This window comes from Tamandua tetradactyla, chromosome 2, assembly GCF_023851605.1.
Source record: "Tamandua tetradactyla isolate mTamTet1 chromosome 2, mTamTet1.pri, whole genome shotgun sequence".
Lineage (NCBI taxonomy): Eukaryota > Metazoa > Chordata > Mammalia > Pilosa > Myrmecophagidae > Tamandua > Tamandua tetradactyla.
The window spans coordinates 83291575-83308202 of NC_135328.1; the positions used below are offsets into that span (position 1 = coordinate 83291575).

Consider the following 16628-nt stretch of genomic DNA (forward strand, 5'->3'; position numbering starts at 1 on the left):
CAGAGACACAGAGTCAGCACATGATTTTGGAAAAATGGTGCCAATAGACTTGCTTCAATTTGTAAAAAATGCGATTATCTGCCTGATGCAATAAAGTGAAGCACAGTAAAATAAAATATGCCTGTAAACAATTTCAGTATTATTTTATTCTGTTATATCTGCTGTGAAATTTGTTAGTGGGTGGAGGTTTTGTGTTTATTGTCTTCCAAGCAAATCCTCTAATATATTGAAGTTAGAGATTAGTTCTTTATACTCTCAGCCCATTCCAGGAGGGTGCCTCTTCAAAATTATTTCTGGACCATTTATATGTCTCATAATCTCAGTTAGTTCATTAGCATAATGCAGACAATTCCGTTTCATTTGTTTTATCTTGGCCCTGACTGAATTGTATATTCCTATGGCATGGTTCTTAAATCACAGAATGCACATACAGAGTACATTGGAAGAATTGAGAATAATTTCTTGCTACTTCTTATTGTCTTTTTTGGCCGTAATTTATAGTGAAAGTGTAAGTTCAAGGTATGTGTAGAGGTGCAGTAAAAAATCTGTTAAAATTTAGATCCACTTTTCATCTGGCATTACATTCCTTCTCTTCCCCTTACACTCTCCTCCCCAGTAGCCAGAAGAAAGTCAAGAATTGTTTCTCTCTTGTGGTCTCAGTATTACTCTTATGGTTTTGAATATTAGTGCAACATATATACTGTCATCTCTGGGTTTTTCCTTAGTTTATCCATTTCACCATAATGCTTTCATTGGAAAAAAGGAGGGGGGGGGGGTGTTGAAAAACACAAAATTGAAAGTTATTGCTAGACTTACTTCATGATCATTGTATATGTAGTTGGACTATAACCCAATGACTTGTCTTGCTTAGTACCTGTAATGGTTTCTCAGTAAATATTTGTTGATTTCCATTGACATATTATTGCTTCAAATGACACAAATTGACTAAAATGGATTTCAGGCTCAGGGTTTTTGAAAATTAATATACAGTGCTTTTCCATTGTTACGTTTCTCATATAATGTTTGGTGACATCTATCACAAACTAGGATGATAATGTTTAAAGAGAGAGATGAAAATAACATTTGGGGGGATTCAAAAATGTTTGAATGAGAGGAAGCTCTGGGAATAAGCAGTAAATGGCAGTGCTCACAGCTGAGCCCACACAAAAGCACCAGGGTCATCTTATTAAGGTTCCATCAGAAAAGATTGGCAACACGTGAATCGATGCTATTTGTTTTCATTATGTCACTTCCTTCTAGTGGGGGTGTTACCTAGCACAGTTTAAAACCTCAGGTATATGGAAATGTTTGCATTTGTGATGGTAAATTTTGATATTATGGGTTCATATATTTTCCTATGTATACAAAGACAAATCTTTTTATCTAGTAAAGCATCATGGATTATACACTTAGATAGAAGAAAATGCTTTTGTCTATTCTTATTTTATTTTTCATATGAAAAAATGCTGGATGCCAAGTGAGGTCTTGTGAATTATTTCCTAGAGAAAACTTGGAGTAAGGTTGAAATTGTTTCTTTTTTCGAGTATGTGTTGTTCTTATGTTGGTGTATATTTGAGACAACCTTTTGATTATCATTACTCTAGATTCTTATTCATTCATTAGCATTTCAAAGTTTGTATCATGAGATATAAGTAAATGTACAGTGTTCTATGAAACAGACTCATAATTTCTGTAGTGAGGTAGTGTGCAGGCATGTTCTGTAAGGGAAAAACATAAACAGGAAAAAACCCAGGTCCGGTGCAATTTGATCAGTTAAATAGAGAAACTAAATGTGAGATGGTTAAAAGAAGAAATAGCACCTGGATAGATATGTGGAATTACCACATCACCTAGAAGAGATCTGATGTTTAGAGCTTTTCATTAAAAAGTATAAATAATCTTCAGTTTTATAAAAGTTTGATCAGCTTTTAAGTGTTAATACTATGCATTACAAAAGACTTTGGGATATAGAATTTAATTCTTACCACTGAATGGTGGCAGTGCTTTCTCACCTTTTTAAATAAGAATCACAAGAAAAACTCAGAATTAGTTGCTATTTTAAACGATATTGTATTTAATCTGTCTGGTACTGTTCAATTCTATTACTTGGCATTTATATTAGAATGATGACTATATCAAACTTCACAAAAATGCATGCATCTGTCCAGAGAAATATACTTTCTTACCAGATAGCACTGTAGAAGAAATTTCATATGGGAAACCAGCTACAGTGATGCTTGTACAACAGATAAGCCAATGGGTATTAAGGCTATCCAGAAGCACCAGTAGGAATCCACCACCACTCTAGCACAGGAGGAGTAGAGGGAGAAGGTGGTGGCACTAGAGTACTTTAGCTGCAGCTACCTAAGGAGAGTGGGGACCACAGAGGAAGGAAATTGTCCAGTGAAAGCTAGAACCACAGAGGAGATACAGTCACCACTGGAAACGCCTCTAAAAACAGAGAGGGAAGAAGAAAACCACCTCCCTTCCTCCTGCCCTGTAAAGTCCCAAACTGCCAACTAGTACCTCCCATTGGGTGGACCTAGTCTGAAGCCAGCTGCTAAGAGAACTGGGAAATGTAGTCTGCAGGAACAGAACGGGTGATGTATATGAGGGCGAGTTATCATTACATGACATTCTAATTTCTTGGGAGCTATGGGGATGGAATTTAGGTGAGGTTTAGAACATTACTTTTTGGAGAGTTAAGTTTGCATGATGTTATTCAGTCTTACAACACTGCTTTTTTTACTGGCATTGAATTAATTTTTTTTTATTCTACCTGAAAATGTAGTTTATTCCATTAGGTTGATTTATGTCTTTTTATCATAACGTTATTTATAGATGCTTTTGAAAATTCTCTATGAATAATCTTGCTGGTTAATTTCCAGATTTCTAACACACTGTATATGTCAGGAAGAAAGTGATTGGCTCTAATTAGAACCAATCTTTAAACCGAAAACAGCAGGTGACAAGCTCAAGTGTCCTTGTGGCAGTTAGCTCCAGCAAAGAATTATGTGCAGTCTCTCTCTCTCCTTTTCCATGTTTCAGAGGTACCAAGAATGAACAAGGAAAACTTCATCTGCCCTTGTAATCTCTACAATTTGGAAATAATATTGTGGTTTCTTGGTTTCTATGTGATTTTTGGGGGGAAGTTGGATATGCAGCATAATTTTTTTATTGGAAGGTAATGTCACTTTTGAAATGGCAGCACTTTGGAACATTGAACATTAGCCATGTATAATGTTGTGTGCAATGAAAATAATCTTTATGAGCATGGGAGATGAATCTACAGGAGAAAGCGTGAAGTTGGTCTATGTTAAAATGTTGTCACATCTGGAAGGCATTTGGTATGTAATATTGCATAGGTTTGATACCATTCACGGTTAAGTTATATGGATAGGACATTATGCAGAAACTTGTTCTTTTTCGTACTCTTTGGATCAGCTTAGAGGTTTTGAAATCATAAGGAGTCCATTTGAATCTCTATTAAAGAAGAACTGAGTAAAATAACAAAATGGGAGGATTTGGCACACTTGGAATTCTGCACCCTTATACTCTTGATTCCCTCTTACAAAATTGTTGCAGTAAATGGACATGCCTTGTCATTTTCTTCTCATTTCCCAAATAACTGTAGTAACATCTTATAGATTCCATGGTAGGCTTCTATAAGAGGATCTTTATTTTTCTTGGCTAAAATTGCCTGTATATTTAACCTTTCTTTTAAAATCACTGTTTGAAAGAATATTATCCCAAATTGTTATAATAAATCTTCATATTTCTCTTGGGTTGTTGAGTTTTTAAAGTCCTTTCAAAGATGTTTTTCCAATTATAAGAATAATCTTGACCTCCCTTCCCCTTAAAAAATGAACAGGAAAACATATTTGTTAAGCCAAATTTTGTTTTTATTCTATCAGTAAAAATTGAGGCACTTTTCTCTCATGCACAGTTGTAATTTTCAGGAGGAAGTTACTATCTCCTCATTTGTTTCCTCATTTAGGCCGTTTTTAAAACCCCTAGTTCACATGATGTATTATTTAAGTAGTTTTATTCCTGGTAAATAGGCTTTTGTCCTGAAACATGGGAACAGAAGTTCTTTGAACTGCTTATCAAGGAACTGTTAGGACATTTAATACCATTATCCTCCATATCAGCAAGTTTCTTTTTCATCAAGCAATTTCTCTGATTTTTTCTCCTCCAATATCATCATGATAAAATTATTTTATAAGCAGAAGCAATAATAAATGTCAAACCCACAAATCTCCTTTACCTTATTTGATAGTATGCTATTCTTCACCTTATTTTATTATTCTATTTATTATTGTGCACCTTTGGATTAAATGTATACATTTATTTTTATATGAACGTATAATCATAGATACATGAGCCATGGTTTATTAATAAAACAAGGGCTAATCATTAAGTAAATAAAAGTAATGTAGCATATAATAATTCATCCAATTTTCTTTTCTCTAAGCACATATAATAATTTAAATGTAAACATTTTAATGATTTGGCAAAATGTCTTTTTAGCTAACTGGAGAAATCTGTGTTCAAGTAAAATCTATTTTTAGGAATACATACCTATGATAAAATGAGTACCAAAAGAAACCAATAAGATGGCTTTTTAGTTAATGACTGAATTCATTGCTAAATTTGTATTTGCAGAGCAATTGCAGACCCTTAAAAAATAGAATACTTGTTGATAGCCAAATATGTAAAGGTTATAATTGGCATTACTGGCAAATTATTTATAATTGGAGGGAGATAAAAAGGTGTTTTAAGCCATCACAAGCTTGTTCATTGCAAAATAGTGGTTATTCAGTCAACACATATTGATCAAGCACCTACTGTATGCCAGGAGTTATGCTAGGCAGTGAATAAAACTAACATGTATGTTGATCTCATAGGTTTTACAGTCTTGCAGGAGAGTTAGGCACTAACCGTGCCTTCAATTACCTGTGTTTCTCAGGGTTTGCATGGAGAAGCACAGGGTTGAAAACAGAGGAGGACTAAAGAAGTAGTTTTTTAGAGGGGAGGGAAATGATTAGCAATTAAACCTTAGAGTATATTTAAAGTATACCAATCATCCTTTCTTTACAATGTTTGTGCATATTTTTACAGTGTATGAAGAGTTTTTTTTTCTTATCCTCTCTTATTTCTAAACCCTTTGGAAGTGACTGAAATTAAGCTTTTTACTTTTTCTTATCCAACTTTAAGGGATTGGGCAAGATGAAAACTGATTGGCATAAAGTGGTTTGCTTAGAGTCAGAGTGCAAGTGGTTGACAGTTCCTGAATGGAACTCAGGATTTTTGACTCTGCAGGCAGTTTGAAGAGACCATGTCCTGCTCACTGCAAAGAAAAATTACCAGTGAAATATTAGAAATTTTTGAATCTGTTTTTAATTTAGAAATACAAAATTATATTAAGCTTTAGGAAGATACATGAAAGGACAAAGCATGAAGGGGCCATGCAAACACAGGCATGAAATATGTAGGATTTAGGATAATGTATGAGGACCTCAGAACAAAACAAAGCAGATATGTAAGTCACTGTGCTAGGGAATGTAATCAGTGCTGGCCAGGATTTTGGAGATAAAACAGAGTTGATTCCCATTCTTTTACCTTTTAAAAGAAAACTTAGGCTAATAGGATCACAAGCATTGCATTTGGTTCATATTGGAATTTAGCATTGGTTTTTTTAGTTTGCTTCCACAATTGTGTTCTCAAGTCTGATGACATTCTGGTTTTCATTTCCAGAGTCATATTTCACCAATATGCTCTTTGCACTACATACCTTGCTATAAAATGCAGGTTTCTTGGTTTCCAAGAAAAAAAACCAAAAATATATCACACAGTATAGCTGAAATTCACAATGTCTCCCAGATGGGAAAGATAGAACATTCATCTCATCTTTTCCTACTAGATCTGGCCAGGTTTGGGGGAAGGATTTCATTGTTTTCATGTGATAGACTGCATTGGAAAATTGTTCCTTAAAGTATGCAGTGGCGTGTTCATCTAATATTATGAGATATGGGCAGCATTTATGAAAGATTGTAAATCTTACAACTCTCTTCAGAAAACTTAAAATACAGCTGGAAATGTTTTGCTTCCAACAAACATGCAATCTTCATAAAATTGGAAAAGAAATGTTTTCAATAAATAATGTTTTGGTTTATTTCTCTCTAGTGTGAGAACTATTTTTTTTTTTTTTTTTTTAGTCAAAATCATGCCACAAAACTCCTCCCTCCTTTACAGTAACATCCTTGCCTCTGTATGTATTTCATGCTGGTGCATTCCTTTTTTTTTTTTTCAATATGCAGATTGCTTTGCCTTGTTTTTGAAAGATAGGAAACTGGATTTACTTTTAGGGACTTTTTTCTCTAAGTAGGCCAGTTTAAAAATCAAACGTGGATTGAGTCAGTTAATTAATTTAAGTGAGATTACAAATAAAAAACATTACGCAATCTTGATTTAATTACCACATTTTATTTTCTTAATTGAAAACACACTGTAGAGTGTTAGCGATCTTGACAATGACTAGTGTGGTGTTTTGCATCCTGTAGGCTAAGGGCTTGGAAAGCAAGAAGACGAGGTGATCTTGATTGTGACCTCTGGCTCACTCAATCCCTAGATCAGTAGAGAGTCACTGAGCTTAATCTTGGGGCAGAAAGGTTAGATACGATTAGCCCTGCTTTCATTTGTGGTGGTTTTGGTGTTAGTCAGTGAAGCAGCAGTCCTTTAATTAGAGATGTTGGTGGGTTTAACACCTTCTGTGCAGGGCTGCTCAGTAGCTTCACTGGTCAGTCGTCACCAGGCATGGACAGGTTTGATTTGCTTTCAGTAGGCGTAAGTGATATTTTTTTCCTCAAAATTTCAGTGGCTTATGTTTTTCAGCTACTTCCTTGTAGACAAATTTTAGTCCAGAGTGCAAAGAAATCTGCATTTTACTCCTTTGATATGATGCCTTGAACTTACTAAATCTCTCCTGTTAAAGAAAATAAGTAGATCTTTAAAGAAGAGCTTAGGGCGGGCCGCGGTGGCTCAGCGGGCAAAGTGCTTGCCTGCCATGCCGGAGGACCCCGGTTCGATTCCCGGCCCCAGCCCATGTAAAAAAAAACAAACAAACAAAATATAATAAACTAAGAAAATGTTTAAAGATGTTTCCCTTTCTTCCTCCTTTCCTTCCTTCTATCCTTCCTTCCTTCTCTGTCTTTCTTTAAAAAAAAAAAAAAAAAAGAAGAGCTTAATACTAGAGCTAGTGGAATATATAAGAATAAGACCTAGAGGATATATTGCTTATCTGCTCTCTTGTTCCAATTTTTTGGTCACTAATTAGATTACTTTATCTGTAAGGATCCTCAGCATAGCAACCTCTTTTAAAACTACGAGTTTTGCTATCTCGAATATACATTTTAGAATTAATGGTGACCACTTCAAAGTAGGGGTATTCAGATGGGAAATAATAAATTCAAAAGGCATGGTTAAAAAAAAAGAAGGCATGGTTGAAATTTTGTAGAAGTACAATATTATTTTGGTTGTGCCGGAAGTATTCTGAAAGGTTTGACTTTTCTTCTTGATCAGAACTGTGTTGAAGGGAAGGAGTACAGAGTCGTACAAAAAAAATATGTCAGGGACTCCATTAAAAAGGTGACAGAGTTAGTACTTCCCATATATTGCTTGTTTATAAAGTTTTATAGTAAGTGGACTCCAAATAATATAGTGTCCTATTGAAAAGGGACAGGAAGATGGAAAGAATGAGACAGAGGCAGAGAGGGAAACTGGAAGAGAAGAAAGACTGATAAACAGTGAGAGGAATATATATACACAGAAAAAAACAAGAGAGGCCATTTTCCCACACATGTACATGCTTATGCAAGACAAAGAAAGCACTTAGTTTTCCCATGTTCTTCTTTGTTTTATTTTAATAAGCATTTAATAGAGGGAGAAGAAAGATTTATAAAACTATAGTCTTGTATGACCCTAATTAATGAAGCAGACCTCCATTAAATCTGAAACTATATTATATTTTAACTGTGCTGGAGAAAAAATGGCAATTTATGTCATTGGAACTGTAGTATGTAAAGCTGACTTGCTCTAAGTTTCAGGGCAGTCCGTCGTTGTAGAGTGTGTGAACCACAAGGGTCAGGCACCGCACATGGGTCGGAAGGGGATGAAGAGGCAGAGGGAGGTATTGCCTAAGGGGAAAAGTACAATTTTCTCCACCAACCCTTTAAAAAGTCTGATTTTTTGTCTTATATATATTTTTTCCTATTATAAAAAAATGCATTTCTATCCAGTCCGTCGAATTTGTAAATGATTTCTTACTCCATTTTTCTTTCCTAAGTGATTCTTTCTGGCATGCTATGTATTTAATTTGTAGAAGTGTACTATTTTAGTATGTTGGTAATTAATAAGGTTTTGGAGAGAAAAAAAGGAGACTGTTCTAAGCCTTTTAAAAAAGTCTCATGGTATTCTTTAGTTGACAATGGGCCATTTCTTCACCTGTTTGAGGAAAAGAAATATGACAAAGGGGCCCTTTATCACATGATGACTAATTTTAGTTCTACCAAGAGGCTATCTGTAGGTTAACAGGTTACAACGTGGGTTTCATTTACTTTTCTGATATCCCTTGATATAAAAGCTATATTGTTAGAGAATCATAAAATTTTAGATCCAGGAGGGACCTGAGAAGCTACCTTGGTCAGTCCCTTTTTTGCACCAAGTTACTATAAATTAAAATTGTTCTTCTCAACTTTGATTTTCCTATTGATACGCAAGTCATGATACCAGAGAGTAAAATTAGTGTTTCATCTGGTAGTAGAAAGACAGACTTTTATATAAAGGTTATTAAAGTCACTTTGCCCCGCCTCTGCCTGCAAACTATAGTCTGCTTCCTAGACCCTTCACCAAACATCTCTTCCCTTTTTAGAAGAAAGTCAAAAATTAATTTCTATCTCAGAATAGTTTCTCTTACCTACCCCATCCTAATCCCAAATATTCCTTCAAAAATTAAGGAAAATAGGACTGAGCCACTGGGAGATCCAGCCCTGAGAGTTTGGTGTTTCTCCTTTTTCCTTGCCGCGAAAGTTTTGTCTCTTTGACTTCCAATGCATGTTTGTGCACAGATGGGCATGCCTCGTCTTTGTGCGCTCCTGTATTTTATACATCAGTTGTTTTCTAGTTGGTGACTTATTCAACCAAATGTGCCAGGCACTGAGTCAAAGATTTGTGCTGTAAGTCTAGCGAGGGCAGTATCCCTGCCTACAAGTTGTTCAGAATCTAAATGGAATGGCACCAGGGAGAAAAGAGGAAGACCGTGATGTGCAAAGACTCAGTCATAAAATGTGGGTGACACCTGGGAACTTGAAATTTAAGTTGTTATAGGGACAAACCAAGGGGCCTTGAATTGCATTATTATGAAATTTGGGGTTTTTCTTGTGAATAGTCAGAGTACATGTAAGGGTTTTAGCAGGGAAGTAGTTTAATCTCTTTTAGGTTTTAAGAAGACGACCCTGGTAGCAGTAGGATTAGAGAGGTCATTTTTCAAGACCCTAATCCTGGATCACCTCCCTCTGGTATCCTCTATGATATGCCCTTGCCAACTTTGCCCATGAAGAATAAATTGTTCCCTCTTGATAGAAATCCATTTATAGCACCTATCTCAGTGTATTGTGTGTTTTTTTGGCATGGGCAGGACTCAAACCCGGGTCTCTGGCAAGGCAGGCGAAAATTCTGCTACTGAGCCACCATTGCACCGCCTTCAGTGTATTGTTTATTTATTCGTATATTTATGTCTCTTAGAGCAGACTCTGAGATTCTACTAGACACAGAATGCACATTTTTCTTTTTTTTAAAGAATATTTCAAAGGTCATTAGTGTAAATTAAGTGCAAATTAATAAACATCTATAGAATAAAAACCATTTAACAGGTCATTACTCATTTTTCTTATATATTTAGCAAACATTTCATTGAATTTCTACCAGATTATCAGTAAAACATTAGACATTCCTTTGTTTGGGTGAGATTCTCCAAACTGAATTTAATTTAGAGTTGGCCTCTCTTTAAAGCATTAATTAGTTTATAGAATTCAGTGATAATGTAACTATTTCCAACTTAGGAAGAATAGCTAAAAATATTTAAATTTCAGAAAGAAGTTTTGAATGTATTGATAGTTGTTGGAAAGAAGAGAGAAGTTGGGGGAAGGGAACGTTTCCAGAAATGTTTAATGTACTGAAAGATTATTTTTGTGTGTTTTTAAGATTACATCACAATCACTCGAGAGGCAGTGCATCTGGATGGGTGCCCCATATAGAGAACATAGCTTTTAATACTTATTGTGTAATTTTATATAAACCATTCAGATCACTCTAGTGTCCCAGGACCTTCCGTAAAAATGGGCTAATAAGAGAGAACCAATGGTTTCTTAGGATAATTTTAAATATTAGAAGAATCATGAAAGATTGATTTTTTTTTTTTAATAAAAGAGTGAATAGGATTGAAGAAAAGTTGGCAAGGATCATGCAGTGGTGTGCGTGTGTTCCTACTTTTGCAGAATCCTTAGCCTATGGTAGTGCTAATTTAGAAGTAGCAGCATTAGCTAATTTTTTTCCTAGAAGAAGAAATATAATATGTTTAATTCACACTTTGATAAAGTAAAGAATAAAGAATATGAAAATTCAATTGTTATGTAATAATTATTATAGTAAGAACAAAACCTATTTCAATCCTATATTATGTTCAGTTCAGTCAGAAAGAGACGAAAACCTGAAGGTAGAATATATGGGGTCCAAGGAAGAGCAAATATTTAAATGTGGAGGGAATGCGAGAGAGCTTGTTTTGGTTTGCTGTCTTCAAGACATTCCCTTCTCTTTTTCTCAGCTGCATCAAAATCTTTCTAGACTCAAAAGCTAGTGCACTGGGCAACACACAATCCCCATTCTTATTTACCTTTTCCCTCATAGACTTGAGTCTTCTGGAAAGTCATTTTCATCAACTGACTAGTGTCAACTGCCTTTTGAATAGGACAGTTCCTGAGAGTAACAGAGTCGGTGCCCTTCTCCCTCTTTAGTGGGACTAAGGTATTTGCCAAAAGAATTCTCAGGTGGACACATGCTCTCCAGTTCAGGTTATTTACCTGAGATATTTTTTAGTTGCTTGCACTGGGAGGATAAACAGAATTTAGTAATGTTCCTGTTTTTTCTCTTTCTTTCTGAGAGTTAGCACATTTAAACCTTCATCATTTTTACTGTGAATTCTATGCCTAATACTACCTTTTATTTATGGAAAATAAATAAATGTGGACATGTGTCTGCCACAGTACTTTATTATGTAAAGTAATATATCATCTGTACAGTGCTTCTTCGAGGAGAATAATATTATTGTCGTTTTAAAGATCAAGACCCCAAAGCTCAAAGAGCTAGGTAGTTTTGCACAAGACCAAATCAGTAGTGAGGATGAGAGCCAGGGTTCACTATAATATTTTAAGGGTTTACACACACCCACAAACAAAAGGAGTTGAGAAGAGTGATGGGAGTGGTTAAATAAAACTTTGGGTATAGAGTAATTTGACCTAGGTGGTGAATTGGAACGGTTTTAGATGTGGTCTGAATAATTCCTTCTCTGAAGACAACCACAATAACAGTTCATTTCTGGTCTCTCTGCCAACTGTGGCTCCTGGTTACTTTCTTTCCCAACAGTTGGAATTAAGTGACCAATATAAGGTGACATAAGAGTTGGGTAGATTATAGTGATAGAATTTACAGTCTGAAAAGTGAATTTTCTATTGCTCAGTCCCTGCGACCTGCTTTTATGTTTTGGGGATGCAATGTGGGCTCTTTTACTTCATGAGAGGGCACAGGCTTTGGTGTGTAAGGAATGAGGCTGCTAGTGTATTCTAGTAAACACCAGATCATTTTGAAAAGTGGAATTGTTACTTGAAAAAGTGTATGATTCAGATTTGGGGTGGATCTTAGCTTTCCCTCCAATGCTGTGGTTTTAAAAGTAAGTATGTTTTGTCAATTGAAGAAGTTGGTTTATAATGTGTTGGGAATAGGGAAAAATTTGTTGGCTGCAGAAAAGAATAGGGTTTCCTAAAGTGGATGTTGTAATGGCATGGGGTTCCATTGTACTAACTGGATGATGTTTTAGGGATACAAGAGACCTTAATTCTTTTCCAGACCCAAATTTTAGCAACCGGGCATTGGGGAAGAGTTGTGTGGTAGAGGTTGATGTAACTATACCTGCTAAGACTCATGTATAGCCTATAATACCTAAATGAAGTTGCTGCAGCAACTTGCCCACTGCCGACAAACTTAGCATTGCTTCTCGTTGAGGCTGATATTAGCCACCTAGAAGTTTGCATGCCTGGACCTTCATAAATGTGTGAAGTAGTATTAGGTGGAAAAATAAAAAGTGGAGTGTTTCTGGTTAATGGACATGCAATGCATAAGAATGAATCCCCCCACCCCAAAATGTTTGAATTGAGAAATTAAATTGGAATGTAGCCCCAATACTGAAGGACATTTGTCAGAGGAACGCAAGGCAGAAATATCTGAGGCTGTAGCAAAATAATGGATTTATCATTTTTGTGCAACTGCCATATTCTGAGTCTGGAGAATGGCTAATATTGTACCACTTTTTATTGTAACTTCAAAAGAAGAAGGCTGGTCTGATAGGTCATAAATCACTGAATCTTGCCTTAATCCAGAAAAAAAGTAATAGCAGAATTCATGGGCAATAAGCTTTTTAAACAGTATTCAACTTTATTTGAATATTCACAGGAGATTCTAGCCAGAATTCAGACTGCAGGAGTAATCCTTCCCACTTCCTTTACTTCCGTTTTGGGAAATCATAAACAAATTGAAGGATAATAGGGACTTGCTAAATATATTTGATGAGATTTTCTGAAAACTGACTGAAGACAGAAAAAAAAAAGACAATTAAAGAAATAGGATTAAGGGGTAAAATTCTAATCTCAGAACAAAATTTAGTTAGTAGGCATGTGACAAATGATGAAACTAAAAAAAAAAACAACAAATTTTAAACCAAAAGAAACTAGTATGCTCATCACTTACCTGGAAGAACAGAATAGCCTGCTGAAAAAGCCAGTATAGAAATTTTCTGCTCAACTAAGACTAAATCCCTTTCTTGGCACAAGTACAATGATAGGGTTTTGGAGAAGAGACTTTACGGTATAAGGTAGTCCATGACAGAGCTTTCGTCTGTGCCTTACCTATCATACTTTGTTGAAATCCACTATTAAGTTCAGAATTGCCTTTTCTAGGCAAGCAAAGAAGGCTGCTGAATCTGAGCCATCCATTCTTCCTACATTTACTGAAAGCTTAGTGCACTCACAGCTACAGACTGTACACAGAGGAAGACACAAAAGAAGTAGACAGGATCTCTGCCTTGGCTTAGGAGCATGCAATTTAGTTGGGAGACAAAAGCTTAAATGCTAGAACCAATAAAAGAAGATTATAAAGCAACCTGCAAGTAAGTGTATAATAATATGGGGCAAATGACACAGATAAATGTAGAGGGGACATTGAGGAAAGAGGAGTGAGCAAAACACAACAGTGTTGGATTAGTCAGGAAAGGCATGTTGCCTAACAGTAGTCTAGCCTCCACATTCCTTTCTGAAGCATTGATGAGAAATAACGTGGGCTAAGAAATTGAAATACACAGCATTGATCTCTTCCTCCTTAACTGTGAAGTCCGTCCGTCTATCACAGATGGAAATTACATTGATCCAACAATTTGCTCTTCACAAAGCCATGTTGGTTCCTACCTAGTAATTTGTGCTCTTCTTGGTGTTTTCAAATCGATTGCTATTATGGGATGTAGGCAAATCTGGGCCTGGATCCAGTAGGTTGGGGGACTATTCGAGTGAATGTGTGCATGCGTGTGAAATCCTGAAAAAGCAAACTCTCATTTTTATGTATTTTACTCATTGAATAAAAACATATTTTCACTTTTTTAGAAGCATGTTTAATTACACTCAGATTGCGTTTTTAGGAAATGTATCTGCTTTATTTCATATTACCTATTGACAGTACCTAATATTTGTCCAACCTTCAGACCACCTTTAGTGGTTTTGTAGCCAGACTCTTTGTTTGAAAAAAAGAAGCCTTGCTTTATCCCAAGACTATTATAGATCACTGTTCTGTTTTATTTTCTTTTGACATAGAAGTATGCATAGACACTCATTTAGTTTGATAAATAAAACTGTTGTCACCGAGAGGCTTGGGAAAGTATACTTTATTTAAACACTCAACTGCATTGTTGTACCTTAATTTTTTTTTAAGTCCTTCTGTGGATTATGAAATTCTTTCAAAACAAATTAAAAAGAAAACATTTTCTGTGATTTCTTTGCAGATTCTGGACAATCAGGAAGTCCAAGCCACAATGATCCTGCCAAGAATCCTCCAGGTAAATATGTGTTCCAGGACATTTGCAATCTGACATTGTTGGAGAACAAAGGTGCCACTGTATAGATAAACACACCATAATTGGTGAGCTGCCTATTTTGTTCTGGCAGGCAGGTATGATCAGGACAAGATGTGATTCTGTTTAGGCCTTTTGCTCTAGCAAATGCTTCTATATTTGCGTCATCAATATTTACCTAATCACAGCATTTGCGTTTTTGCTGGTGTTTCTTCGAAAATAGATATGCATGTATTTTGGATGTGTACCTTTTAGGTGTTAAAATTCATTGCTATTAGAAAAGCCAAAAAAAAAAGAAAAAGACCCTTTAAGCTTTCTTTTAAAACTCACATGAGTATGTAAGTTTTTCCATACTCTTATCAACTCTCATTACTTTAAAGGGGTGGGGATAGGGGCAGTGTGATGGGTTATGCGCTCAGTGAAGGATTTTTGCAAAAGAGTTTTTATTCCATAAGGTATTTTTTTTCCATAAGATTTTTATTGGATGCTCCGAATCAGGAAATAATGAAAGGAGGACTTTTCCTTTGGCATAATGTATGCCAAATACTCTTTTATTTTCAGAAGTTGTTCCAGATCTGAAAATGGGGTTTAATAACTTGGCTGTATTCATAGTTTTGCTGCTCCAAAATCTGAACGTATGGATTTTGCTTTTGATTTAAGAGAAATGTATCTTCTCATGAGATTAAACTTGAGCAATGAAGAATTTCTAATATTTCATTATCATGAGAATTTTAATTATCTCCATGACTTTGGCAAAAGAGTGGCTTAGAATTAAAATAACAAAGAGAAAAAGCAAACAAAAAACCAATCCAGCCAAACATTCTCCTGCCAACCCCCCCCCAAATCTCTTGTTTTTTTCATTGTAAATAAACCAGAATGTTTATAAATAATAATGTAAAATTGTCCTCAGATAGACTTAGTTTTAGGCCTTTAATTGTTTCATCTTCCTTATCATAATGCTTAGCTAATGTGAGCTTGAAATACTGAAGAACCCCAAAATTACAAGAAAAAGCAAGATCAGTTTTTGTTTTAAAATGAGATAGGAAAGTAGAGCAAGTAGATTTGCAAGTGAAAATACAAAATCAAAACAATATATTTTTCTTTCTCATTCGTGTCCATATTTTGTCTTTTATTTTTCAATATTGTCCTTTATTTTTACTTTAGAAAACATCTTTTCCAACTACATATTAATTTATTCTGTATTGTGTAAAACATATTGTTTAACAAAAATAGTATGTATTCCAAAGATGGAAAGTTCTAACTAAATACAGATTTAAAAATGCACACTAAGTTGATATATATTTTCTCAGAAAAGCATTTACTATTGCTACAAATGGATAGCAAAACATAAAAATACTTAGAGTATTAAGTGAACCTTCCAGTTACATTTATTTTATTTTGAGTGTTTGATGGGAGACTAGAATAATGATAGTTATCTTTAAAAAAGACAATGTTTAGAGTATGATGAACTTTGTCAGAAATTTTCTGAAGTTGAGAAAATTTCATTAACTTATAAATCTTTTTACTTTATAAAATTTCTTCTTTTTTAGTTGACTAATATTTTCTGTGTTAACATGATTGCCAAAGTGAATTTGAACTGCTTCCTCACTCATTTTATAAAGGGGTGATGGTGGTAGTGGTGGAAAAAACTTCAGTAGAGGAGAGTTGATAAGTATTGTAAGTCAGACTAAACAAAGAGTATGCTATTTGCATTTGAATGACAGCTTGATTTGAAATTAATAAAGCTGTCATTGTTTGAAATGCATTTCTGAACATGTACAGAAGGGAATTATGCTCACCTAAAAATGCTCTCTACTTGAGCTGAATGAATAATTTTTGAATAGTTGTATAACATCAGCATTTATTTTTTAATATTTGTCAAGAAGTTAAATTTTTCTTTTTCTGCTTTATAGTGTAGCATCTCTTAAATCATCTAGTTTGCATAAAATATTGTAAGTTAAATGAAACTTTCAGGATAGAGCCCCTCTAATTTTGTTTTCTTTAAAAATTTTCCTTGGAAAAATTAAACCTTTTTTGGGGGGGGGAATTATACTATGAAACTGGGGTGTTATATAGAGCTAAATAATATAAGCTGAAAATATATATATGTGAATTTTACATTGATTATCAGTTTTTCAGAATTAGAATATGATAAAATATATACAATATCAAAATTGAATATAAT

At 34.8% G+C, this 16628-nt stretch overlaps 1 protein-coding gene across 8 annotated transcripts in view; it reads left to right on the forward strand.

Annotated features, from left to right (window-relative positions):
• The window catches only part of NFIB (nuclear factor I B), a 220993-nt gene that overhangs the window by 114686 nt on the left and 89679 nt on the right, over positions 1–16628 (forward strand). For all 8 annotated transcript variants that reach the window (XR_013170428.1, XM_077148172.1, XM_077148174.1 and 5 more), the window contains exon 3: positions 14375–14428. Coding sequence is in view for 7 of the 8 variants with exons in the window: in XM_077148172.1 (XP_077004287.1) it covers positions 14375–14428 (54 nt within the window). In the remaining variant the exon portion in view is untranslated. The remainder of the gene's footprint in view (positions 1–14374; positions 14429–16628) is intronic.